Source organism: Silene latifolia, chromosome 11, assembly GCF_048544455.1.
Source record: "Silene latifolia isolate original U9 population chromosome 11, ASM4854445v1, whole genome shotgun sequence".
NCBI classification, from domain to species: Eukaryota; Viridiplantae; Streptophyta; class Magnoliopsida; order Caryophyllales; family Caryophyllaceae; genus Silene; species Silene latifolia.
This window is the reverse complement of record NC_133536.1, coordinates 167,771,214-167,799,095: the sequence shown is the minus strand read 5'-3', so window position 1 is coordinate 167,799,095 and position 27,882 is coordinate 167,771,214. Positions and strand designations below refer to the sequence as shown.

The 27,882-nt window shown below is 36.2% G+C and overlaps 1 protein-coding gene and 1 long non-coding RNA gene across 2 annotated transcripts; both read left to right on the top strand.

Moving 5' to 3' along the window:
- Positions 1-405: 405 nt before the first annotated feature.
- On the top strand, positions 406-1,578 carry LOC141614328 (mechanosensitive ion channel protein 10-like). Its single transcript, XM_074433086.1, has one exon. It carries the CDS (start codon positions 406-408, stop codon positions 1,576-1,578), a length of 1,173 nt encoding a protein of 390 aa, XP_074289187.1.
- Positions 1,579-1,770: 192 nt separating this feature from the next.
- LOC141615191 (uncharacterized) lies at positions 1,771-27,599 on the top strand. The gene is made up of 3 exons (XR_012529699.1): positions 1,771-1,854; positions 1,976-2,096; positions 27,302-27,599. It is a non-coding gene; the product is annotated as an uncharacterized LOC141615191 (long non-coding RNA).
- Positions 27,600-27,882: the final 283 nt, after the last annotated feature.

Sequence of the window (27,882 nt, the reverse complement as noted above, 5' to 3'; positions counted from 1 at the left end):
TGTATAATTATTTATATACGCTCGTACAACTTTGCACGGGTTCTAAATTAGTTTGGTTAAAATATACTCATTTTTTTTCGGTCATTTGTTTACCTATTTCATTTTGATGTGTCTCAGTCAATTGTTTATCATTCTATTTTAGAAATGCTTTTGATGAGTGATTTGATTCTCCATACTCAATCTACTTAATTGGTCCCTCATCTTTGCTTCGTTTTATGGAAACATGAAAGATAAACAAATTAACGGGGCGGAGAGAGTATTTTACTTAGTATTATTTAAATGTACGAAATTGGAGTGATTGACGAGTGGTATGGGTATATTAATCAAACTCAAATGACAAACTTTCATGCAATAATATAGTCATTCTAAAAACCTGCTTAAAGATTTAATCTTCTTTTCATTACAATGAATCCCAACAAAGGAAACAAAGAAAAGCAAGTGGAAGATGCAGTTAAAATTGATTTGGGTTCAGAAAGCAGTGAATTTGAGCCAAATCCCACAAATATTGCTTGCCAATCTCCTGATGAAATTTCCAATTTGGGTTCAACCAATGGAAGTCCCAAACACCCACCTCTTGATTCGACCTTGTCAAAGAGAAGGACATTTAATAGGTCCAAAACTAGATTTGATCAACACTCACCTGTACTGGACAGTAATGATGTTGATGTTGATGATGACGATGAGATTTACCGAAAAATAAAACCTCGTCGGCGAAGGGCTATCAAATTCCCAGTTCAATTGCTTGTTTTCTTGTTAATCTTGGCATGTTTGCTTACAAGTTTACTTGTCAAAAAGTTGAAGGGTAAATTAATTTTTGGTGTGCAAGTTTGGAAATGGGTTGTACTTGTCATGGTAACTTTATCAGGGTTGTTAATAAGTAGATGGTTTGTGAATTTGATCGTGTATTTGATGGAGAGTAAAATTTTCTTTCACAAAAAAAAGGCGTTGTATTTCACTTATGCGTTGAAATATAATATTGTGGTATTTATTTGGATTGGTGGCGTACTTTCGACTTGGTTGTTATTGTTGAAACCTCAAGTGATGAAAACACATAAGTCGAAAAGTGTGCTTAAGTTTATCACCATGACCTTGGTTACATTTCTTATTGGGTCTTTTCTATGGTTATTGAAAACTACTTTCATCAAGATATTGGAATCTTCATTCCACTATAATAGGTTCTTTGATAGGTTACAAGAGGCTGTATTTCATCATTATGTGATCCAGGCGCTCTCGGAGCGTCCTTTGATCGATTTTGATCGAAAACTAAGTAAGGTGGAGAGTTGTATTAGTCAAGTAAGCTTTACGGAGTATACTAGTGCACCAACGGAGAAAAAGGTAGATCCTATGAATCCCATTTTTGGTATGGCGAAAAAGAAAACCCATTCCATGGATATGGAGCTGTTGTTCCGTTTAGTGACACGTTCCGGGCTTCCGAGAATTTCAAGCATGGTCAATCAAGATGTGGTTGGAGGGATGGAGTTAGATGATATGGAGCTTACTAGTGAAGAGGCTGATATTGCCGCGGCTGTTAAAACATTCTATAATGTCATTGACAAGAAAAATAAGAATGAGCAGTAAGTCGATCCACATTAACTTATGAGAGAGTCTTTTCACGTGAGATCAACCACTCAACTCTATAACTGTGAATATATTTGGTGTCGTCATTTATTTACCTTTTTATATATGGAAAAGGTTTTAGGTTTAATTTGATCATACATATTCATTATGGTCCACCACTTATTCACTAACAACTACCACAAATGGTCCCCCCGCTTTTCTTGATCTTTGTGGTCAAAACCAGAGTAAACAAATGACCGGAATAAGGGAGTATATAAAATTGCGATGGTCTGACATGTAAGACCGTCACAAATCAGACTCGTTGACGAGTTGTCGTCTGTTTCTTATGTTTAATTTTTTGTGAATTTTTCAAGCAATATATTATATACTCTAACAAGCATTACTTTTGTATTTCCAGATACATAGAGAGATCTGACCTTAGAAGGTTCATTCCAGGAGAAGAAGTGAATAATCTTCCGTTACGAGACTTGTTCAACAAGGAGGGGCACATTGATAAGAAAAGATTCATTAAGTGGGTGGTAAGTTTTAATGTGTTTCCCCTTTAATTATGGGTCAGTATAGGGCAGATAATGAGGCGGGATGTTTGAGCTTCGCTCTGCTGAAATTCAATCAAAGCTCGCTTTGTGTGTACTCAACGAGTTCGAACTTACCTCGAGAAATTAACGAGGCAAGCCGAGTTACTAATAACTCAGCTCGAAAAGCTCACGAGCGACTCAAAATTGGAACTTGATTGTGCGATAGCCGATACTTATATAATATCATGCTCTTTTTCTTATAACAGTACTTATCATGCTTATATATTTGTTTCACTATATCAAATGTTCTCACAAATTTGCCCAATATTTTCATATATAACACTCGACTCCCAAGTTACGAGAAAATATTCTAGGAAAAAAGCAATAATTTGACAATAATATAATATAGGCTCGAATTAAGCTAGAACTCTTATTAAGCTCGCAAGCTTGTGATAATAAACGCATTTCTTTCAGTCTCGGGTGAACTAAACATCACCTGGAGCTTGAGTTTTGCCTTATAAGCACTAGCAAGTAAGGTTAAGCTCATATTCGGCTCGACTCGTTATAGCCGTAGTTCTCTATATTTACAATTTTGGAGTTTCTTGTTGGGCTATATGCTTGAGTTTCTTATAGTTAGAGAGATGTGAAATTGATATGGTGGTATTTTTTTATACATGACCAAGTCTTTTTTTATTGCGATAATTTTGTGTGTTTCATTAATTTAGGCCCTGATTGTATGGTGGTTCTTGTTTGATTAAAGCATTTTATAATTCGGAATTATGCTAATGCAAGTATTACCTAGGCCCTGTTTTTTTGGACTTATCTGATCTGAACTGAACTGAACTTATAGGATCTGAACTGAACTTAACTTAACTTATATGATCTGAACTGAACTGAACTGAACTTATAGGATCTGAACTGAACTGAACTTATAGAATCTGAACTAAACTTATAGGATCTGAACTGAACTGAACTGAACTTATAGAATCTAAAGTTAACTTATATTGAGTGACTTTAAATCCAAAAGAACAGGGCCCTAGTGGTTAAAAAAGTCATGTCTTCTACTTTAATAATTTCATGCGTTTGCAATTCACACACAGCCAAATTTTATATTGGCATCAATATCAAAGTGACATTTAGCGGCGACTTCCTCCCTCAAAGTGAGAGAGGCCATTCTATCCCAGTTAAAATTTCAGTCCTCTCACACGGTTCATTGAACACTTCCCAAACTCAGTAATTGACCATAGGGGTAGGTCTCCTGAGAGACGGTCTTTTAATAAGCTTTATTGAGAGATTATTGTACAATTTTAAGAAAAGGTGGTACTAAAGATAATAAAATAGGTACAAATCATGATTTATGATTAAATAGGTACATTTATTATGTAAATAGGTACGAAATTACTATGTCACGGTCAACAATAAAAGAGGTACGAAATACAAATAAAAGGGTACGAAAGACTGGTCTCTCAATAACTTAATGAGAGACCGTCTCTCCCAAGTTTTAGTGTTGACCATAGCCTGAAATACAACCTCTTTAAGAGCTAGTTTAAAATGAGAGAGAATTATTTAAGTAATAAAACATAAATGTTCTAAAAAATTGACGGAGGTGATGGCGTTGGAGAGAAAAATGGAAGAAGATGGTGTAATAGTCCTCCATTAACCTCCTTCTCCAAGTAATGAATTACCTCCATATGAATGTAATATTTCTTCTCTCCTCCCATTTCTTCTAGTTTAGCCCCCATTACTCTAGTCTCTGTTGTCATAATCCCGATTCGATCCTACAATTCTACGATTTTACCATCCAAAAACGCTTTATCGATCCTAGATCTTACGATTCTATTATAGTTTTAGAATCTTACTTGTGAGAATATGAATGATTGAATAATTATTGTATGTATTAACAAGGCATGAATACAAGATATATATAGTACATGTATATGCAGCTATAAACCCTAACCTAGAAGCATTGGTCACAATACAAAGATACGTTCAAAGATTACAAAGATATGTTAGCATAATTAGAGGATAGACTAGGTACTTATTATAGAGAGAAATAAGGAGAAGATAATAACTAAATAACAATAAGATAAAATAATATTATGCAATATTCTTGACACGCTCCCGCAAGATGGACCGTCGAAGAGTAAGGCCAATCTTGGAAGTTAACAAGTGAAAGCGGGCCTTTGCAAGAGGCTTGGTTAGAACATCGGCTAGCTGATCGTCACCCGAAATGTGTTGAACTCGAATAGTACCACGTTGAACTTGTTCACGCACGAAATGAAAAGACAGGGCAAGGTGTTTCATACGGGAATAAAAAATCGGGTTTGCGGAGTTATGTGTAGCACCAAGGTTGTCGCAATATAGAGCTGGCGGCTTGGAGATAGAAATGTCGAGCTCAGCCAAGAGGGAACGAAGCCATAAGACCTCAGCAGTGGTATCCACGACAGCGCGAAATTCAGCTTCGGTTGAGGAACGAGAGACAGCACGCTGTTTCTTGGATGACCAAGACACGGGATTAAGGCCAAGGTAGACTATATAACCTGTCGTAGAGGCATAGTTGTTGGTGTCACCACCCAAATCAGCGTCATAGAATGCGTGTAAACAGAGGGGACTGGAACGGTGGAGTTGAATACCATGATGTAGGGTACCATTAAGAAAGCGAAGAAGACGCTTCAACGCAACCCAATGATCTTTCGTGGGATGCGTGATAAACTGAGCAAGTCTATTCGTAGAATATGCAATGTCGGGTCGAGTTAAGGACAAGTATTGAAGACTACCAACAATGGCACGATATGTGTACTCGTCTTCAATGGGCTTATCTGGTTGTTTAATAAGAGCGACTTCAGTGGACATCGGGGTAGAAACTGAGCGAGCTTCAGCCATGTCATAGCGAGTGAGAAGGTCGGAGAGGTACTTGGACTGATTTAGGTGAAGACCCGAGGTAGTAGGAGTGACCTCAATCCCGAGAAAGTATGAAAGCGGACCAAGATCTTTTAGAGAGAACCGGTTAGAGATAGTGGTGATAAATCGTTGAATTTCAGACGGACTAGAACCTCTGATGATAATGTCATCGACATAAACCAATACAAAGAGATGGACTGAAGCACGTTTATAAATAAATAAGGACGAGTCAGATACGGAGTTGGAAAAACCATATTGAAGAAGATAGGTGCGTAGTTCGACATACCAAGCGCGAGGCGCTTGTTTCAGTCCATAGATTGCTTTGACCAGTTTGCAAACATGATCAGGCTTCATGGGATCGATAAAGCCAGGCGGTTGAGCCATGTAAACGGTGTCAGAGAGAGAACCTTGAAGGAAAGCGTTATTTATATCAATTTGACGAATGGACCAGTTTTGGTTGACAGCGAGAGAAAGAAGGAGCCTCATTGTTGTGGGTTTGATGACGGGACTAAAGGTCTCCGAATAATCGATGTCGGGTCGTTGATGAAAACCTTTACCTACGAGCCGTGTTTTTTGTTGTTTAAGCGTACCATCGGGATTATATTTGACTCGAAAAACCCACTTACAACCAACAATATTTTGGGTCGATGTTTTGGGAATAAGAATCCAAGTTTCATTCCGTAGTATTGCCTCGTGTTCCGCAATCATGGCAGCCCTCCACTGGGGGTCAACTAGCGCCTTTTTGACGGTGTTGGGTGTTAGATGGGTGCGTGTGGAAGGTTGGGTGACAGCTACTTTGGCGTATCGTGGATTGGGTTTACGGATGTTATGAGAGAGGCGGGTGGCATGGTGAGGGGGTGGGGGTGGTGGGGACGGGGAGTCACGAGGAGAGGAAGGGCTCGTGGTAGGGATTATGGGAGGGTCGTGGATGTTTACAGCAGAGGACGGGGAAGTAGGAGAGGGAGGGGAGTCAGGTGGCGGTTGTGGCTGCGTTTCTGGTGGTTCAGGGGCAGTGGTGGGGTTGATAGAAGGAGTGAGAAGAGGAATAGATAAAGTGCACCATGTGTTGGAGTCCATGGTAAGGGACGATTGGCTGGAGGACAGAGTAGAGAAGGGGAATTCATTCTCAACAAAACGGACATGACGCGAGGTATAGATGCGACTGGTGGCCGGGTCAAGACACAAATAAGTTGACTGTGTATTGGAGTAACCTATAAAAATACAGGGAGTGGAACGAGTGTCTAGTTTGTGTTGGGCGTAGGGACGGAGCCAAGGGAAACAGAGACACCCGAAATTTCGTAGTTTATTATAATTCGGATGTTGATGAAATAAACGAAAGTAGGGGGATTCGTTTTGGAGTGTGGTGGACGGGAGGCGGTTTATTAGATAGACTGCAGTAGTGAATGCGTGAGACCAGTAGGATGTAGGCATATTAGCGTGAGTGAGGAGAGATAATCCGGTTTCGACGATATGACGATGTCTTCGTTCCGCAAAACCGTTGTGTTCGGGTGTGTGAGGCGGAGAGGTGAGATGAGATACACCGTTCTCGAGTAAAGAAGGAGTTAATTTAGTAAACTCACCTCCATTATCCGAATAAAATTGTTTAATTGGTAAATTAAAGAATTTTTTGACAATAGCTTTGAAGCGATTAAAAACAGTGATAATGTCGGATTTATTTTTAATTGGGTAAAGCCATATGTAATGAGTAAAGTGATCAATAAATATCAGATAGTATTTGAAAGAATCATGAGATAAGAGTGGAGCCGTCCACACATCAGAGTATATGAGTTTGAGGGGGGCAGTAGAGGTAAGAGTAGACGTATGAAACGGAAGCTTGTGACTTTTATTCATTAAGCATGGAGTACATGACGGAAAATGAGAAATACGGAATTGAAATTGCGAATTTAAAAGCTTTAATGTGGCATCATTCGGGTGACCAAGCTTGTGATGCCAATGCGGAGAGGAGGTGGTGACAGCGGGGTGTGCGTGGATCGAAGCAGGACACCATTCGTATGTCCCATCATTGAGGCGGCCTTGCAGAAGAACCGCTCCCGTCGAGATTGCCTTTATAGAGAAAGAGTTGTGTGAGAAAGTTGCAATAGCTTTATTATCGGAACAAAATTGAGAAACAGAAAACAAGTTACGAGAAATAGTAGGAACATAAAGAACATTAGTAAAGGAGAGAGTAGAGGAGGGAGTAGTGAGTGAGAATGAACCTATGTGCGATATAGGAAGAGAAGAGCCGTCACCGATGATTAAATCATCGGGTCCTTCATAGGCAGTGTGGAGAGCAAGGGTGTTGAGGTCGTTTGTGATGTGGTGGGAAGCGCCGGTGTCAACGAGCCAAGGTTTGGGTGAGGATGCGGGTTGATAGGTGGCTGTGTTGGCTTGAGGGGTGGATCGATTTTGGCGATTGCGGGTGGGGAAAACAACATTCGGGTAGTCTTTCTTAAAGTCGGGGCAGTCGGAGGCAACGTGACCGACTGTATCGCAGTAATGACATCGGCCTTTGTACAGGTTGGGCTTAGTGGCAGGCTTAGTATTGGCATCGGAGTTGGGGATACTGAGTGTGTAGGGTCGACGGGGTTGATATGGTTGACGATTGTCGTTGTTGGTGTAATTGTTGTTGCGAGAATAGGCGGGGTGAGCAGACGGATTAAAGGTGGTGGTGGCAATGGTTTTTGTGTATTTAAGAGATAATTCGTGTTGGATGAGTTTCTCGTGAAGATCATCAAATGAGATGGGAGAATCACGAGCGCGAACAGCATCCATAATCGATTTGTAAAGGTCGGGGTTGAGACCACGAAGAATTTTGTCAGTAATGTGTTCGGGGTCGACGGGTTTGCCTAATTGTTTAAGGCCGTCTGTGCACGATTTAATAGCATGCACATAGTCGGTGATGGACTGATCGGTGTGGGAAATAGACTCGAGGCGATCTTTGAGTTGAAGGATATGCCCTCGAGAAGGGTTAGCATAGGTACGGGTGAGAATTTTCCAAGCCTCGTGAGAGGTCTTGGTATCAATGATAAGGGACGCAACACTGGAAGTGAGGGTACCGGTAAGAGCTCCAATGAGGAGTTTATCTTGACGATACCATGTGGAGTAGGCTGGGTTGGGGGTTGTGGTGACTTTGGTATCGGGTCGAACGGGGTTGACTTTGATGGTTGACGGAGGTGGAGGGAGGCTGCCGTCCAAGTACGGAAACAAATCGAGACCATTAAGAATGGAGCGAATTTGGAATTCCCATTGTCGATATGTTTGAGCGTCTTTGAGTTGAATGCAATTGTTGAAGTTGAGAAAGGTAAGCGGATTTGTCGTGTCGTCTTTGTTGGGGATCGTGAGTTCTTTGCTCATGTTGTCGTGAGGACGGAAAATCAGAGAGTACGAGGGAAGCGAGGTAAAGGATCAATAATTCCTGATACCATGTGAGAATATGAATGATTGAATAATTATTGTATGTATTAAAAAGGCATGAATACAAGATATATATAATACATGTATATGCAACTATAAACCCTAACCTAGAAGCATTGGCCACAATACAAAGATACGTTCAAAGATTACAAAGATATGTTAGCATAATTAGAGGATAGACTAGGTACTTATTATGGAGAGAACTAAGGAGGAGATAATAACTAAATAACAATAAGATAAAATAATATTATGCAATATTCTTGACATTACTATCCTATTCGTTTGAAAATTTCTAAAGGTAAGATCACAATATGATCCTACGATCATACAATCCTACGATCCGATTTCATGATAAAAGAATAGTTATATATTTTATATAATGACATCGTAAAATCTAAATCTTGTATAACTTATAGAAATATGATCATAACAATGACACAAAAATTATTGATCAATAATTTAAGGATAAATATTAATAAATACTCCCTCCTATTCTACATAAACTTCCCTCTTTCCTTTTTCATTTATTCACAATACTTTTCATATTTCCTTATTTAGTAAAGTTTTATACTTATTTTAACCACTTTACCCTACAACAATACTTATTTTAATCAACTTACCCCACAACAATACTTATTTTAATCACCTCACCCACAATAATACCTCACAATACCTTCACTCTCTCCAATTACCAAACCCCACTACAATACTTTACCTTATTTTAATCCCTCTCTTTAATTCTAATGCCCCCATGAATAGGGAGATTTATCTAGAATAGGAGGGAGTGTGTATTTTGATATTCAATTTTAAGTTTTTACCAAATAAAAGACTATATTTAGTTAGTTTGTAAAATCTTACGATCCTACGATTCGACTCTACCTACTTCATTGATCCAAAGTACAATCCCGAGCCATAAGTGAAACACATGCTCAAAATCGGACAATTTCAATAGTCAAGGTATTTGTATTCCCCTGAAATTTGCCCAATATTTCTTATAACAGTACTTATCATGCTTATATATTTGTTTCAGTATATCAAATGTTCTCACAAATTTGCCCAATATTTTCATATATAACACTCAACTCCCAAGTTACGAGAGAATATTCTAGGAAAAAAGCAATAATTTGACAATAATATAATATTGGCTCGAGTTAAGCTCGAACTCTTATTAAGCTCGCAAGCGTGTGATAATAAACGCATTTCTTTCAGTCTCGGGTGAACTAAACATCACCTGGAGCTTGAGTTTTGCCTTATAAGCACTAGCAAGTAAGTAAGGTTAAGCTCATATTCGGCTCGACTCGTTATAGCCGTAGTTCTCTATGTTTACAATTTTGGAGTTTCTTGTTGGGCTATATGCTTGAGTTTCTTATAGTTAGAGAGATGTAAAATTGATATGGTGGTATTTTTTTATACATGACCAAGTCTTTTTTTATTGCGATAATTTTGTGTGTTTCATTAATTTAGCCCTTGATTGTATGGTGGTTCTTGTTTGATTAATGCATTTTATATTTCGGAATTATGCTAATGCAAGCATCACCTAGTGGTTAAAAAAGTCATGTCTTCTACTTTAATAATTCATGCGTTTGCAATTCACACACAACCAAATTTTATATTCGCATCAATATCAAAGTGACATTTAGCGGCGACTTTATCCTTCAAAGTGAGAGAGGCCACTCAATCCCATTTAAAATTCACAAATTCTTGTTTGTAACGGCACCTATCCGTCACTTTTGAGTGACGGATACCATTTTACCTCACAAAGTACCCACTTTTTCTCTCTTTGTAACACTATTCATGTGGTCCCCTTTCTCCATTAACTCATTTTGTTACCATTTTATCTCACTAAATATCCGCCATAAATGGTAACCCGTCACAAAGGAGACCAATTGGTTAAAATTTCAGTCCTCTCACACGGTTCATTGAACACCTCCCAAACTCAGTAATTGACCATAGCTTGGAATTCAACATCTTTAAGAGCTTGTTTGAAATGAGAGTAATAATTATTTAAGTAATAAAATATAAATGTACTAAAAAATGGAGGAAGGTGATGGGCGTTGAGAGAAAAATGGAAGAAGATAGTGTAATAGTCCTCCATTAAACGAGTAATAGTTACTTACCTTCTTCCCCAAGTAATAAATTACCTCCATATGAATGTAAAATTTCTTCTCTCCTCCCATTTCTTCTAGTTTAGCCCCCATTACTCTAGTTAGACCCGACAAAAGTATACCGAACCCGAAAAATCGATCGAAAATACCTGAATCGACACTTGACCTTACACCCGAAAGGTATAACCAAACTTCACCCCGAAACCTGAATCGACCTGAATTGATTCGAAATCGAACCGAATTTGTAATATCCGAAATAGACCCAAAATCGAATGAACCTGAACTGTTTCAACCTGAATTGCTTTAATCCGAACCGATATATACCGAAACTGATTTCAACCCGTACATTGATGACAGAAACCGAACATTAAAACCCGAAATGACCCGAATGTACGTAGGCGTCACATCTGGGGTGTCTTTTTGTACATGAGTGTCACCCATTTGACGTCAATGAATTAATATTATATCGTAGTTATACAAAAAAATATTATTTATTATTTTTTTCAAAAAAATTATTCGTATTATATCCAATGTTTTGAATAAAGACCTAATCCCTTGACATCCGATCCGATTATGACTTGACTCGAATCTCATCTGCTCTGATACTAACCCGACTCGAACTTTATTTGCACAGATATTGACCCAACTCGAACCTGAACCGATCCGAAATATCTACAACCGATTAAAACTGAAAACTGAATCCAACCTGAGTTGAACCGAACTGAAATCGAAAATAAGATAAACCGAAAGAACCCGATCCGAAAGAACCCGAACCGAAACAGATCCAATTGACCCGTTTGCCACCTCTAACTCTAGTATTTGTTGTCGTAATCCCGATTCGATCCTACGATTCTACGATTTTACTATCCAAAAACGCTTTACCGATCCTAGATCTTACGATTCTATTATGGTTGTAGAATCTTACGATCCTATTCGTTTGAAAATTTCTAAAGGTATGATCATAATATGATCCTACGATCTTACAATCCTACGATCCGATTTCTTGATAAAAGAATAATTATATATTTTATATAATGACATCGTAAAATCTGAATCTTGAATAAGTTATAGAAACATGCTCATAAGAATGACACAAAAATTATTGATCATCAATAATTTATGGATAACTATTAATAAATATAAATATGTATTTTAATATTCAATTTTATGTTTTTACCAAATAAAAAACTATATTTAGTTAGTTTGTAGAATCTTACGATCCTACGATTCGATTCTACCTACTTCATTGATCCAAAGTACAATCCCGATCCGGATAACCTTGACTCTAGTAATTATTAATTCCTTTCCAAGCGAGCTATAAGTGAAACACAAGCTCAAAATCGGACAATTTCAATATTAAAGGTATTTGTTTTTTTTTTTTGACAGAAGGTGAATAACTTACATTATTGTAACCAATACAAAGTAAGCTACTCGACTAGGTAGCACCAGACCCTTGACATCTAGATCTAGCATTACAAAACCATACATCGAGATTACATAACTATTATATAAAAGGAAAGCTACTACAATAAGATTAGCAAGATTAGCGATGGTAGAATGGCATGAGACGGCAGCTTGGTGACGAGCATTGATATCATCTTCATTAACGCGTAAGACCTCCAAAAACCGTCGATACATACAAACGCCGGAGTGATAATAACAAGGTGTACTTACGCTCTTGCGAAAAGAACGTAGAAAGAATAGGACAAACAGACTGAGAAATCCAACGTGCAATGTGTAACACAAACCCCCGGAGACACAAGCACCTCAACACCAACACCGTTCAAGAGACTTGGCTTACCACTAAAGAGACGACTAATACTCCTATAGGAGGAGATTATTATGAGATAAAAGGAAGACAATAATTTAAAGAGAAACACCATTCAAAAGACGAGAAGACCACCGCCTCCGACCCCAACCAACACCAGTGCCGAAAAACCCAAAACCACCCTACCCAACACACCTCAAAACAGAAAGAAGAGCACCCCAGCAAACAAAACCCCACTCCAACCAAGACACAGTCAGACCCGACAAACCATCCCCGAAAGACACGGCAAACATGCAACACCCAACCAAACACTAGACCACTGAGACTCCAAATTCCAAGTGAACCCCCCAGGACCATCGGCAGACATGCAACACAACCACCATAACCGCAACAGACCGACATAAACACAACCGGGAAAAAAGGACCGATCTGGTGGGGGAGGGGTGAGGGGGAGGGGAAACACCAGATCGTCCCCAAATCACCACCATTAACAGAAAAAAGCCACCAAAATGAGCTATGCTCATCGACTAGACATAACAACAACCGACATAAAAGACACCGGAACATACCAGGTGTGGGGAAAGGGGCGAGGGAGAGGGAAAACACCCATTGACCGCATGCGACGCTTTCGATGACAGGACAAGGGAACCCAGAACGAAACGACCTCAGAACAACCACGCGAAACCGCCAGCCTAGCCCACTGGACAGACGGGATGAAAAGACCGATCTGAACAAGAAATGATCGAAGTCAGGGGACCACCGCTAAGAGAAGGTGTGTACAATCACCGGAGATGGGTCAAGGAATGACCCCATCTCCGGCGATGGGTAGAGGGAGAAGGGGGGTGGTGAATGGCAAGGAGAGGCGGCGGATCAATTTAGGGATTTAGGGTTTTTTCTTTTTTCTAGAGAGAAGAGGGAGGATTTGTTTAGAGAGAGAAGTGTTTGGAGTTGCATATTAAAGGTATTTGTATTCCCCTGAAATTGATTTATCTCACTCCACTTTTAAAAATCGACCAAAACAACGAAAAAACTGAGTTCTTCATTCCCGTACATTTTACCAGCAATTAGGATAGAAACGACGTCTAATGACTTGGTATCCAAGAGTAGTTGAAATCAGATCTCACTCGATTTTAGTGAACCGAACCTTAACAAGGCCGGAAAGAGTGGCGTCAAGGACATATATGTCCTTACCAGCGATGAGGCGAGCATCCTCCACGGTATTCTATCATAATTAGTGACATGCTTTATTGTTCTAACTAGGGGTGAAAAAGGTGGACCGGACCGGCTAGTTCGGTCAGGACCAGACCGAATACATACTAGTTCCGTCTCTGGGTCCCAAAAAATATTGTGACCGATCTCCGGTTCACATTGAAAAATAAAACTCAATTTACCTTGTAAATTAGTATCGTTCCGCTCCAAACCCGGGAAAACCAGACCTAAAGTATTCCGATCCGGTCCCCGGTCTTGGGGTAGGTGGTTATCCCGTCTGCGATTTCATCCGACCCGGTCCGTTCCGGTCTAGTTTTGCACCTCTTAACACCCCTAGTTCTAACACTTCTAACAGAGTTCACCTCAGTCTAGTGCAACTAAATCTAATGCTTCCTCATCATTGATATGAACTAGAGGGGTGAGCAAAATTTTATACCCGATAAAAATCGTATCGCATATACTGTTTTTAAATCACAAGTTTACCGATACAGAACCGACCCATTTTAACCGTATCTTTGTGTTTGTATTACTAGAATGATGAGCTTAGGAGCAATAGCATGATTACAACGCTACTGAGAGACCGTCTCTCCAAAGTTTTTGTGATATATATATACACATCAACATAAACCGACTTATTCTTAACTAACTCAGGGTACTACAACTAATGCAAGCTTGGATTCTAGAAATTTACGTTAATCGGAACCATATGCTTTAGTCATCATGTCAGCTAGCTGCAATCCTGATCTTACAAGCGTTGTCATCAAATACCATCTTGTTGTTTCTCTCTATCTATACTCAAGTGTTTTGTACATTCATGAGACACTGGATTATGTGTAAGATGTTCAACACCTTTGTTATCACAATAATGAGGAACAGGCTTTGGTACTGTGATTGTCACATCTAGCAAGATGTTGTCTAACCAAACCATTCCAGAAGTAGTATATGAAAGACTTTTATATTCAGATTTTTTGCCTGTTGAGCTTCTGCTTACTATCCTCCGCTTCTTTATTTGTGCTCCAGGAAATTAGTGAATTTCCCAAAAGTATGCAATTTTCACTTATTAATTTGCATGTGATAGCATATTGACCTCAATCAACATCACTAAGGGCGCGTTTGGTTCCCTCGTGGGTATGAGTTTGGAATCAGGAATCATACTTCGGCGGTATCGGGTTGGAACTTGATACCTCATACCTTATGTTTGTTTCAATTTGGGTGATATGGGGTTAAAAATCAACAAAGCAAAAAAAATCTTCAAAATACAATATTTTTAATAATAATTTTTAATACTAATAAATCATGTAGATAAAATTTAACCAAATAAATATATAAAAAGATTTTTGTACAATAGGATATAATTTTTTTTATCACTTTTTGTTAATTTTAATTTGATACCATGGGTATCAATCTCTTACCCACCCCTCTCCATGGGTATGAGAAACCCATACCTTATGGGTTTGAGGTATGTGTATGAAACCTTCATTTTCGTCAAACAAACACATGGTATGAGTTTGGTTAATTCCAACCCCATACCTCATACCTATATTGGGTGAACCAAACACCCCTTAAAAGATGCTAGGGATAGGTAAGAATTTGCACTCTAAAATAGGCTTGTATTAAGAGTCCCTTTGATGTACTTAAAGGACTTGAATGGCAGCCTGCAAATGTGGGAGTATTGGCTCACTGATAGATTAACTTAAACTAGTTTAAATCCCACACAATGAATACGTGGTATTTATAATGTTTTTATTTATGTTGTTGAGTTTATGGATTCAAGTACCTAAGAGGGGGAGGGGGTGAATTAGGTACTATTTAAAAAAAAAAAATTATAACTCCAACTTTATTGAATTAAAGTGAGTTACGAGGACAAAAGAGATGAGAAGATACTTTGAATAATATTGAAAGATTGAACAAGTATCACGATGAATGTTTGCTACTGAAGTATGAAAGCAACAATCGTTCTGACTGTATCTATTTGTCTCAGTTTGTGGAATATGACTGCAGACCAAATGCGATAGTATGATGAACTGTTACTTCTAAGGTTAAGCAAAACAAAACAAACAAAGTAAATTGCAGCGGAAATAAAGTAAAAACAATGAACACGAGATTTTTGAATTGGTTCGGCAAATACTCAAGTGCCTACGTCCAATCTACCTTTTTATTGCTTTTCTTTTAGTGATCTACTCCGACAACTAAAAGACCCTTACAATAAAAGACACCAACCTACTCCGGTTGTAAAGCTAGTACAAGAACTACTCTGTTCTTATGACAAGCTAACTCGCAACCTACTCCGGTTGCCAACTCACAACCTACTCCGGTTGCCAAGAGTTAAAGACTACTCCGTCCTAAACTCTACTAACACACTTAGAATGTTATAGGATCAAGTTTCCACTAACACATTCTTAACAAAGAATAGAGATGGACAACTTTTACAAGATCAACAATTCATAAGCAAGAGAGTTTAGTATAGAAAAGCAACAGTAGCCACGACTGTAACAACTTGAAGACACTTGAAGACTTTTAAAGGTTTTTGCAAATAAACACGATTTTTGAGTTTTAAAAACAATTTGCAAAGATGGAAGAATTAATTCAGAAAAGTCTTGAGTTTTATGAAGGAGGGGCACGGTTTATATAGAGGAGGTGAGTGAAGGGGTTGCTAGGGTTTTGAAGGGTCAAAGACCTCACATGTGAAGGGTAATAGCAACCACCCAAAACTTGCACCAAAGAGGGCTCTTTTGCAAAGGTAAGAATAGGGAAAGATGGTTTGAAAGATATCCTTAAAAGCTCATGCAAATTCAGAAAACAAAGGGAGAAAAGACAAGTCACATGATGACAAGTTAACACTAAAATGGCAAAAAGCATTCTTTGTTTTCTTAAAGAGCCAAAGGGTTGAATTTGCATAAAGAGGAAACATTTTGAAAATAATGATTCAAACCACTCTTTATTGAAGACCATCTCCTTAATAAAAATCTGATTTTTATCTTTGAAAAATAAGAGTCACGTGAAAGGCTTTTGAAAGATAAAACGGGACTTCAAGTTTTACGAGTTGTGGCAATAATCCAAGCAGCTGTTTACTTGTGAAAGCAACAGTCGTCTGGACTGTTTCTATTACTCTAAGATACTCTACTTTCTTGCTTGTACATTAGATGACACATGACTTGATACAATGGGATTAATAACAACTTCAACACTTCTTAATCCATGCTTGATATGATCAATAAACCTGAAAAGGTAAACTAAGATGACACAAATCAAATGGGCATGTACCAATTGCGGCCGCCTCTCACCAAGCCCTACACAAAATTAGTTTTTGAGTTTAGGAACTTAAATGAATTTGGGTCCCTTTTTGTGATCAACATAACTTGTGGTGTCTTTCTTAATGTTCATTTCTTTTAATGTTTTGGTATTCTTGTCAATGTCATCAAATCGTTTTGTACATCCATTAAAAACATGACCATTGTCACCACAATAATTGCAAATGATGTATTCGGGAAGACCTACATACTTCCTTCCTCTAAAATCGTTTTTAGGCTTCGGATGCTGTGATCACCGACTGTTCCATTTGAAGCCCAAACCAGCGACTTTATCACATTTCTCGGTTTGATTCGTGAGGAAGTTTAACACGGTTTGACTTCCTTCCCATTTTTCAGTAATGTTCTTAGCATTAACAAGTTCATTGGTCAAGTCATTGACACGTGAGAGAAGATGCAAATTCTTTTCCTTTTCTCTTTTAAGTTCATCATTGTTAACACTTTCTATGGACAATCTTTTCTCAACAATGAAGTCATGGGTGTGGTTGTTGAGTTTAGACACGAGATATATGATTCTTTCTTTGGACTCTTCATATTTAGATGTCATCTCGTCAAGTCTTTTGTTTAGATCAACGACTTCATCGGATCTATGGTGAGGAGAAGACCTAGAAGTGCTACATTCGGGCATACCTTTTTGAAAGAAAGTAAGCCTATCATGGAGATCTTCTATTTCATTCTTGAGACAAACAACCTCACTCTTAAGACACTCGTTTTCATTTTCCAACCATTCACTTTTTCTTTTAGACTTGTCCAAATCGTGGTCAGAAGCAACAGTCTTAGACACTGTTTCTCTTAAGTCTACAACTTCAACTACAAGGTCATAGATCTCATTTTCAAGAGCATCTTTGTCCTTCAAAAGATCATCACGTTCCTTGGTTAGTGAGGAAACTTGCATCACCAAGGTAGTGTTGACATTTTCAAGGTCAGAGACGTTCGTGGGTGTCAACCTAAGACGCTCTAGTTCTTTAGTCAAATGTTTGTTTAACTTGTTGACTCTTTTAACTTCATTATATGCCTCAGAAGTGACGGTGACGCAGTCAGTTGCTTTTAGTTCATTTTTCAGATTAAAGTTTTCTTGAGCAATTTCCTCAATCTCATTTTGCATTACCTCGAGTTTATCATTTTGAAACCGACACTTATCAAAAAGTTGGTCAAGAAGCTTACATACTTTCTCTTTGGAGTAAGTTCTAGCCTTGGCCTTTAGATGATTTACCTCGTTGTCGGAATCGGAGTCGGAATCGTCGGGGTTAACCATGAGGCATCTTAAGTGTTCAAGTTTTGAGGTTTTTGAGACTTTTTCTTTACCATGATTTGCAAGACACATTTTAGCCTCAAGTTCCTCCTCGATGAGTTCCTCATCTTCCTCGGAGTCGGACATTTCCCATATAGCACTCATGACTCTTTGTTTATAGTCCTTTTTAACCTTTTCTCTTCTTTCCTTAGATTTGATTTCTTCCCACTTGGGACATTCTTTAATTTGATGAGTTTTATCACCACATTTAAAGCATCCCACGGTGGAGGTAGGTCGTTTCTTAGGAAAGCGTTTTTTCGAGTAATTATTAGTGAACCTTTTGTTACCTTGTCCATTGACCAACCCGGCTAAGTTCCTTGTGAACATAGCAAAATCGTCTTCCTCCTCATCTTCTTCATCACTTGGAGAAGATGTGAGGGCGAGACTCTTTCCCTTTGATGACTCACTAGAATGCTTATCGAGGTTAAACTCGTGAGCCATTAGTGATCCCATTAGTTCATGAAGAGATAGGGTTGACAAGTCTTTAGCTTCCTCTATGGCGGTGACTTTAGGTTGCCATTTAGGGGTTAGACTACGAAGGATTTTTCGAATGATGTCCTCGGACTCGAAATTCCTTCCTAGACTTTTAAGCTCATTAATAATACAAGAAAAACGTGAAGAGAAACTATTTAAAGACTCGTCCTTTGACATTCTAAACATCTCATATTGTTGCATGAGAAGGTCAATACGGTGTTTTCTTACTTGGGACGTCCCTTCATATGCAAGTACAAGGGAATCCCAAATAGATTTTGCCGTAGGACACCCGGAGATTCGACTAACTTCCCTCTCACCAACACAACGTTGAAGAATCGACATTGCTTTGGAATTCTTTTCGGCAAGCTTGAAGTCGTTCTCATTGTAATTTCTTTCCTCTTTTGTCTTGGTGAAACTGTTAAGAATATCGGTTTCCTCAATGGCAAGAGGTCCATTTTGGATGATGTTCCAACATTGATAATCGATACTTTTGATGTAATGTTCCATTTTGAGTTTCCACCATCCAAAATTCGAACCGGTAAAGACCGGGATCTTGGAGTGTTTCTCGGAATCCATTACCCACGAATCAAACTCTAAGGCGGTTAGCCTCGATCAAGAGCACGAGGCTCTGATACCAAATGTTGAGTTTATGGATTCAAGTACCTAAGAGGGGGAGGGGGTGAATTAGGTACTATTTAAAAAAAAAAAATTATAACTCCAACTTTATTGAATTAAAGTGAGTTACGAGGACAAAACAGATGAGAAGATACTTTGAATAATATTGAAAGATTGAACAAGTATCACGATGAATGTTTGCTACTGAAGTATGAAAGCAACAATCGTTCTGACTGTATCTATTTGTCTCAGTTTGTGGAATATGACTGCAGACCAAATGCGACAGTATGATGAACTGTTACTTCTAAGGTTAAGCAAAGCAAAACAAACAAAGTAAATTGCAGCGGAAATAAAGTAAAAACAATGAACACGAGATTTTTGAATTGGTTCGGCAAATACTCAAGTGCCTACGTCCAATCTACCTTTTTATTGCTTTTCTTTTAGTGATCTACTCCGACAACTAAAAGACCCTTACAATAAAAGACACCAACCTACTCCGGTTGTAAAGCTAGTACAAGAACTACTCCGTTCTAATGACAAACTAACTCGCAACCTACTCCGGTTGCCAACTCACAACCTACTCCGGTTGCCAAGAGTTAAAGACTACTCCGTCCTAAACTCTACTAACACACTTAGAATGTTATAGGATCAAGTTTCCACTAACACATTCTTAACAAAGAATAGAGATGGACAACTTTTACAAGATCAACAATTCATAAGCAAGAGAGTTTAGTATAGAAAAGCAACAGTAGCCACGACTGTAACAACTTGAAGACACTTGAAGACTTTTAAAGGTTTTTGCAAATAAACACGATTTTTGAGTTTTAAAAACAATTTGCAAAGATGGAAGAATTAATTCAGAAAAGTCTTGAGTTTTATGAAGGAGGGGCACGGTTTATATAGAGGAGGTGAGTGAAGGGGTTGCTAGGGTTTTGAAGGGTCAAAGACCTCACATGTGAAAGGTAATAGCAACCACCCAAAACTTGCACCAAAGAGGGCTCTTTTGCAAAGGTAAGAATAGGGAAAGATGGTTTGAAAGATATCCTTAAAAGCTCATGCAAATTCAGAAAACAAAGGGAGAAAAGACAAGTCACATGATGACAAGTTAACACTAAAATGGCAAAAAGCATTCTTTGTTTTCTTAAAGAGCCAAAGGGTTGAATTTGCATAAAGAGGAAACATTTTGAAAATAATGATTCAAACCACTCTTTATTGAAGACCATCTCCTTAATAAAAATCTGATTTTTATCTTTGAAAAATAAGAGTCACGTGAAAGGCTTTTGAAAGATAAAACGGGACTTCAAGTTTTACGAGTTGTGGCAATAATCCAAGCAGCTGTTTACTTGTGAAAGCAACAGTCGTCTGGACTGTTTCTATTACTCTAAGATACTCTACTTTCTTGCTTGTACATTAGATGACACATGACTTGATACAATGGGATTAATAACAACTTCAACACTTCTTAATCCATGCTTGATATGATCAATAAACCTGAAAAGGTAAACTAAGATGACACAAATCAAATGGGCATGTTATCATCAACATAAGGAACCCAACATATGTAATTCCTTATATAATTCTTTTCATTACTTAATCATGCTAAATTAACACCTCATTAATTTTTCATATTTCATGTCATTATATTTTGATATGAGAAAAAAAAAAATTGAAGTAAAATTATTCAAGAAAACTGAGTAAAATTGAAATGTAAGATAGTACTTGTATCTCGTTAATGTAATTGTTCATTTTTCTCGTTATTGTATTTAGTTTTGAGAAAAAATAAATTAAAACTGAAAATTAATTCAAGAGAATTGAGTAATGTGCTTAAATGTATTTTTTTGTAAAAGTATTTTTTATACCACGAAACTAATGATTCCAATTTATAAAATCTCTCAATTTTTTTGTCATGAAATTAATCAAAACGATAAATAGCTTTGTTTAAACATAATATGAGTCAAATCATTCTCAAATAATAGTATCAATAAAAGATTTAATATTTTATAGTTTTATATTATTTATATTTTAGTTAAAATAATATAGTTTAGTGTTTAGTGAAAATTATATAATTTGATAAAAAGATTAATTTTAATGAAAAGAATTATATAATGAAATACATTAAAATATTAATTTTCTTACTTATTAAATACAATAAAATTATTAATAGTTTCTTTATTTAAAATGATGCTTTCTGGAGAGGAAATTTGTGAGTTCACCTATTCTTTTAATAGATAGGGGGATGTTAAACTGAGTATGACATAACAAACCTAGAAGAATTGAGGTAGAACAATCTTCTGATTCATCTTCTATAAATATCAGGCTGTTCTAAAAGTAGATGTTGCGACCGTTTTTTAGGCGGTCTCAAAATAACGGTCTCAAATCGCGTGTTTCTTGTAGTGTCTTCCTCATCAATAAATAACTTCAGTCCTCTTGGTCGGGAAAAGAAAATGGATTACAATTATCCATCTTAATGTCTTTGTGAATGTCAAAAATGTACTTTCTCCGATTAATCATAATTCCAAAATCATTTCTTGAGATTTCCATGCCAAGAAAATACTACTTCATGTGACCTAGGTCTTTGAGATTAAACATTGAACCTAACCCTTGTATGATATTAATAATCTGCACTTCATTTGTCTCTAACAAAAGTACATCATCCACATAGACCAATGCTACTACGAATGGTTGTTGAAGGCATTAAACCTTGTAAATAATGAGTATGTAATCATATTTTGACTGCTTGAAACCAATACTTTGCAGATACTTGGTCAACTCTTTATTGTTTCAGCCTATATAGAAACTTTCTTAATCTGCATATCATTCCAGACTTTACCATATAACTTTCAGATGGCAAAATGTATACCACTTCATCAAAATATCCAGGAAAAAAGACGCTATTAATGTTTAGATGAAGCAAAGTCCACCATTTTGCTGCTCCAAGTGCAAATAAGGCTTTTACTGTACTAAACTTAGTCATAGGTGAAAATGTGTCTTTATCTTGTCCAACTGGTTGTAGCCTTTTGCAACTAACCTTGCTTTATATCTTTAAACACTACCATCTGCTTTGTATTTTGTTTTAAATATCCATTTTAACACCAATTATTGGTTTCTTCCCATTAGGCAACAGTACTATCTCCCATGTTTGATTATCTTCCAAAACTCCCAAAACTAGCTTTCTTTAAAACGTAAGGTTATGAATCTTGGATGATAGTAGGCAAAGAAACCACGTTACATAATTAGAAGAAGAATCATGAAGATCGATGGGGCTCACAACATTGAAAGATCCAGGGACTCAGAATGAGGGAACTTAACATGAGAATGATATGTTTTGAGCATAACTCAAGGTATTAAACTAATCAGCCAGTTAGTTATTTAACAACCTCTGTCTAATAGGTATAAGGAGCAAAATAAACTTGCTTCACATTATGTGCTAATACATGCAAAGGATAGTGATAGAGCGCCACCGGGTGACGCCTAAATTGGGTGCCACCCTCTCACAACCATTCTTAATTGATGGGGTCCCCACTCACCCCATGTGAGAGGTTGGCGCCCAAATTGGGTGTCACCCGGTGGCGCCCTTTCATTTTCCTACATGCAAATGGGTCATATGTTGGATATTTCTTATTTCGATTTGAGTCCACAAGTTTATATTCCTATGTACGTTTATAGCCTTATCATCTAAATTATTAATTTAATAACAATTAAATGTTTATTTCATTATAGGCGACTCCTTCAATAGAGTTCACACAGATTTAGTTATTAATTGAAGATCGATTTCTTCATCCTTTTCTTCTTTGAAAATGCGAAAGTTGAATACATGATGGAGTAGCGTTTCTAAGTTTTAACTTTTCTTAAAGGACTCATTATTAAAAACACAAGTATGGTAGTCATTAAATCCTTTCACCTATTATAAAAAATTATTAAGATTGATTTTGAAAAAAATATAATAGTATTATTCAATTAAATATAGCATGTACTTACTTGACCTCTTAACCAATCAGGAGAGGAAATAAAAGTGTTGCGACAGAAGCTTCAAATATCAAAAATTCATTAAATAAAATAAACGAAATTAGGTCAAATTAATATATTAATTATGCAAAATGATAAATTCAACCCAATGGGTTGAATTTAAGGAATTAAATAATGTAAATAAATACTTAATACATGCATTAATTGCATTGATTTATTTTTTAATTTCTAAATTAATGCCAAATTTAGGATGATATAAAATGCTTATAGGGTCTTAAACTTTGACAATTTGATAGGATATAGAGATGTGCACGTTCATATTATCTATCCTCCAAATAACAAGATCACTAAGTTCTTTCCATATGACCTTGGAAGCTAAGAGAAAGCTGAAATTGGTTGGTCATTCATACAAAGCAAAGTCGAGGTTTTTCGCTTTTGTATCTACATAGCTCATGTAAGTCACTTTGGACTTAGATTTTTTGTACTTGCACAAATAAATAGACTTTATTCTTACACTATGCACATATACACCTTATTGCTTGCTTTACTTCTCTTAAATTTAAGTTGTTGTTTTGCTTAAGTAAAAAATTATTTCACACCTGTTACAAACTCGAATCTTTCTTTTTTAGTATCTCTATCCAACCTCTCATACATCCATTCTCGTTCCATTTTATCTTCATTTTAAATACCCATTATACTAAAGAATAAGCAAACAAAAAAAATTTCGGCCTAAATACTCTTAGCTAGATATTGGGCCAAACTTTAGGAAGTTGTTCTATATGTTAAGCCCAATATATATATATTGGGCTTAACATATGATCCTCATGTGTCACAATGTGTTATCAAACCCCGCATCTTTCATAGTTGTATTTTGTTCTATATTATCTCATTTTTCTAATATATGTATCTTGATATCGTAAATATGATATTTAAAAACTTACGTAAATTATACTCATATTATTAAATCAGGTTGTGTTTTTCACCCTTCTTATTTATATTTGTTTATCCGTATATTGTAACAAAATTTACAAAAATAGCTATATGCTTCCTTGTAAGCTTTAATGCGTAAAAATAAGCATAAGTTTTTGTAGTTAAAATAACAATTTTTTTTATAATACGGAGTAACTTATTTGACGGCAAAATAGTTTCAGTTACCTGTTCAATTTTATTGAAAGTAAAAATGTAAAAAATCCTCTAATTTGTTAAGTTCTCTATACATGGCAGTCTAAAAAACCGTACATTCGTACGAGGTCTACATTTGTGTACAATACATACATATAAATCACATTCAAAGTTCTAATACAACAACAAATAATAACATTAAAACAAAAAGAACACAAACACTTGAAACAATAACGATATTAACAACAACAACAACATGCAACAACAACAACAACAACGCCACCACCACTAGCAACAACATCGACAACGAAAAGAACAACCACAACCAAAAATAACCTCAATATGCAACAATCTCCAAATTAATAACTAACCGTATTCGAGGTTCTTATTTCTCCAACCAAAACCTATCTTTGAACGTTTCATGCCACTAATAAATAATAATCTTTTGTGATTGTTATTAGAAGAAAATTCGACAATAATTCCCTATATTTTTCCAAATAAGCAATGTAGAGTCAAACAACTCCTCTACATATGTATCCAAAGAACATTAAGGAAATTGAAGTCAAACTTCTTCTAAACAACAATCAAGAAAATACTAATACTTACCACTTAAGTGACGTGAAACGCTCAAAGACAATCCCAAAAACGGGGACTATTCAAGATCGATAATATATATATATATATATATATATATATATATATATATATATATATATATATATATATATATATATATATATATATATATATATATATATATAGAATTAGAATCACATGAGTCCACCCTATCTTTTTGAGTCCCGTGAGTCCACTTATGTATCACACGCTCTATATAAAAATATCACGTTTTTTTTACAAAAAAAAAAAAAAAATCATTTTTTTTCTTTTTTAAAAATTTAAGTTGTGATATTGTTTAGTATAACCTGTGATATTGTATCTGAGTTTGTGAGTCCAGTAAAAGAGTATCACAAATTATAAAAAACAATATCACACCTTACGATAAATAATATCATTGGTTGTACTAAACAATATAATGAGTTATACTATACAATATCACACCACTGAACCTAATTCCGCCTTTCACCATCTTCATTATCAGTCACAATACCTTCTTTATCGACAACCCCAATGGTGATGAGATCGCTGGCGTTCGCTACTCCGCCTGTACGTCAAATAAAATTACCATATTGGGAATGCATACACTCTATGAAAATTTACACCATTTTTTTTTTCTTAGAATTGACATAAGTTTGTATATATCCGACTGACTGCCTTCCTACATAGGAGCCATTAGTGTAACGAGATATAATGTTTTTTGTAACTTGTAACCCTTGGCATTTCGTTTTGTTCCCATTATAAGATCTACTATAAAAGAGCTTGTTACCCTGCAGAATTTTTATCATGGCCTTAGACTTAAGCTTTTCTACTGCTCCGTAAAAATTAAAAATCGCTCTGTCAAAAGTTTTTTGATATTATCCAACTCTTTGATACTTATTTTATAGGATAGCTTATTGTGAGTCTTGCATAAATGTAACAATGTTCCCATCTCTTAATGAAAGAATGCCTTATTTGTTTTCCAACTATTTATGTCATCTTTCTTCTATGTTCCAATATCTCTTCCAACCATGTATGTGCAATGCTAAAATACGACTCGTACTCCGTCACTCTTATCGTTCCCAAACAAGCCGATGTATCTGTCTGTTACAGGCACAATATTGAAACTTGTGAGAAGAGCTTACAAAATCTAGCTCAAGAGAGCTGCACAGGCACACAAATCAAGGGTTCAATTCAATAAATAGCCGCAGGCCACATGCTCACATATCAGACATGCTTAAATATCCCCCTAACTAATATTTAGAAGACCAATTTTCAAAAAAAAAAAAATATTTAGAAGACCATCTGCATCAATGTCCAGTTTATCACTAGTTTGATCCCGACATCGGTCCTTGAAAGCAATTCTTTCTATTACAGATATAAGCAATTATACTACAATTATACTCCGTGATATTCTTGTGTACAGCGTGTGATACATAAGTGGACTCATGAGACTCAAAAATATAGGTGGACTCACCGGATCTTGCCTCTATATATATATATATATATATATATATATATATATATATATATATATATATATATATATATATATATATATATATATATCAACAATTTATACAAAAAATAATAATATACAAATGATGAATAGAGCTCATAACAACAAACATCAACAATAATTTTCTCACTAATCCAATAATGATTCTCTTCAAAACAAAGTTTCAATAATAGCAATAATTATATTTTCATAAATGATTTAATAATAATAATAACAATAACATTCGATTTGAAAAACGTAATGAATACAGAGCCATTTTTTTGACACTAGCTAAAGAACATTATGACCTGAAACACACTAACGTGATATTGACCTTATTTGACCCATACCTGACTCTAAATAACACAAACCGATTAAACTGTTTAACTGAAATAAACCCAACCGAAACGAATAGAAAACGAAACTATGTCAATTCCGAACAAAAGAAAATATATTAGACCTGATCTAAAATCAAACTCAATAATCCGTATACAATGTCTAGTTCTGCACGTTTTAGCTAGCAACATAGTATGTCGTGCGCTCCCAAGCACACTTTTTAAAATTACGAGCTAGGTTTTTACCTTGTATTGACGAAGGAAATCAGTCAAATAACCAAAGGCATGTCATAGTTTTTTCCTAATCGCTAGTTTGACAATCAAGTTGTCCCATCTCTAATGGCTTGTCTACTACTCTTATTATCCTGTGTATTAACACCCTTGTGTCGTAAAATAATAATGGAGCATTTCTAGGTTTATTTTAGAACTGCATCTGAGCACCGACTAAGAATAGTGACTCCTACACTCACATACGAATTCAATATTTGTGAATGTTGTACATATAACAAACTGAGCTACTTCAATAAAATGGAGTTTACTTTAATTTAAAGTACTTGGAAAACGAAATTAATTTTATATTTTCTTCCTTGGTCTTCCTCCAATTGTAGGTTCAAGTATACCAAGATGGAAAGGCACTTCAACATACTTTAAATGATAACATGTCTGTTGTATATGACCTTAACAAGATGTTGATCGGAATCTTGATTATTTTGATGATCATACTTTGGCTTCTTATAACGGAGATTGCTCCTACCCAATTTCTTCTTTTCTTGTTTTCCCAACTTATAGCAGTCGCTTTTATTTTCGGAAACACTTGCAAGGCCGTATTTGAATCAATCATATTCGTCTTTGTTATGCACCCATTTGATGTGAGTGATCGTTGTCTCATCGATGGAGAAATGGTATGTACTCACACCGTTTTATATATAATCTTCTCATTTGCTTTTTCACTGTCTCCACTACAATATTCAAACCGTTCTTTTTAACACACTTATATAGCTTTTTTTTTCTTGAAAATTATATTTTGTGGAAGTGATTTTGACAATCATTATAAACATTTTTAGTTTTATGTTTTGATATCTTTTATATATGTACTTATTTGTGGTGAAACTTTCTAATTTGACTCCAAAAATGAAAATGGAAAGATATAAAAAAATTGGAGGGAATACTACTCATTGGCGTTTAATAA

Coding starts and splice junctions, on each gene's coding strand:
- LOC141614328 (XM_074433086.1), top strand. CDS start 406: ATGAATCCCAACAAAGGAAACAAAGAAAAGCAAGTGGAAGATGCAGTT.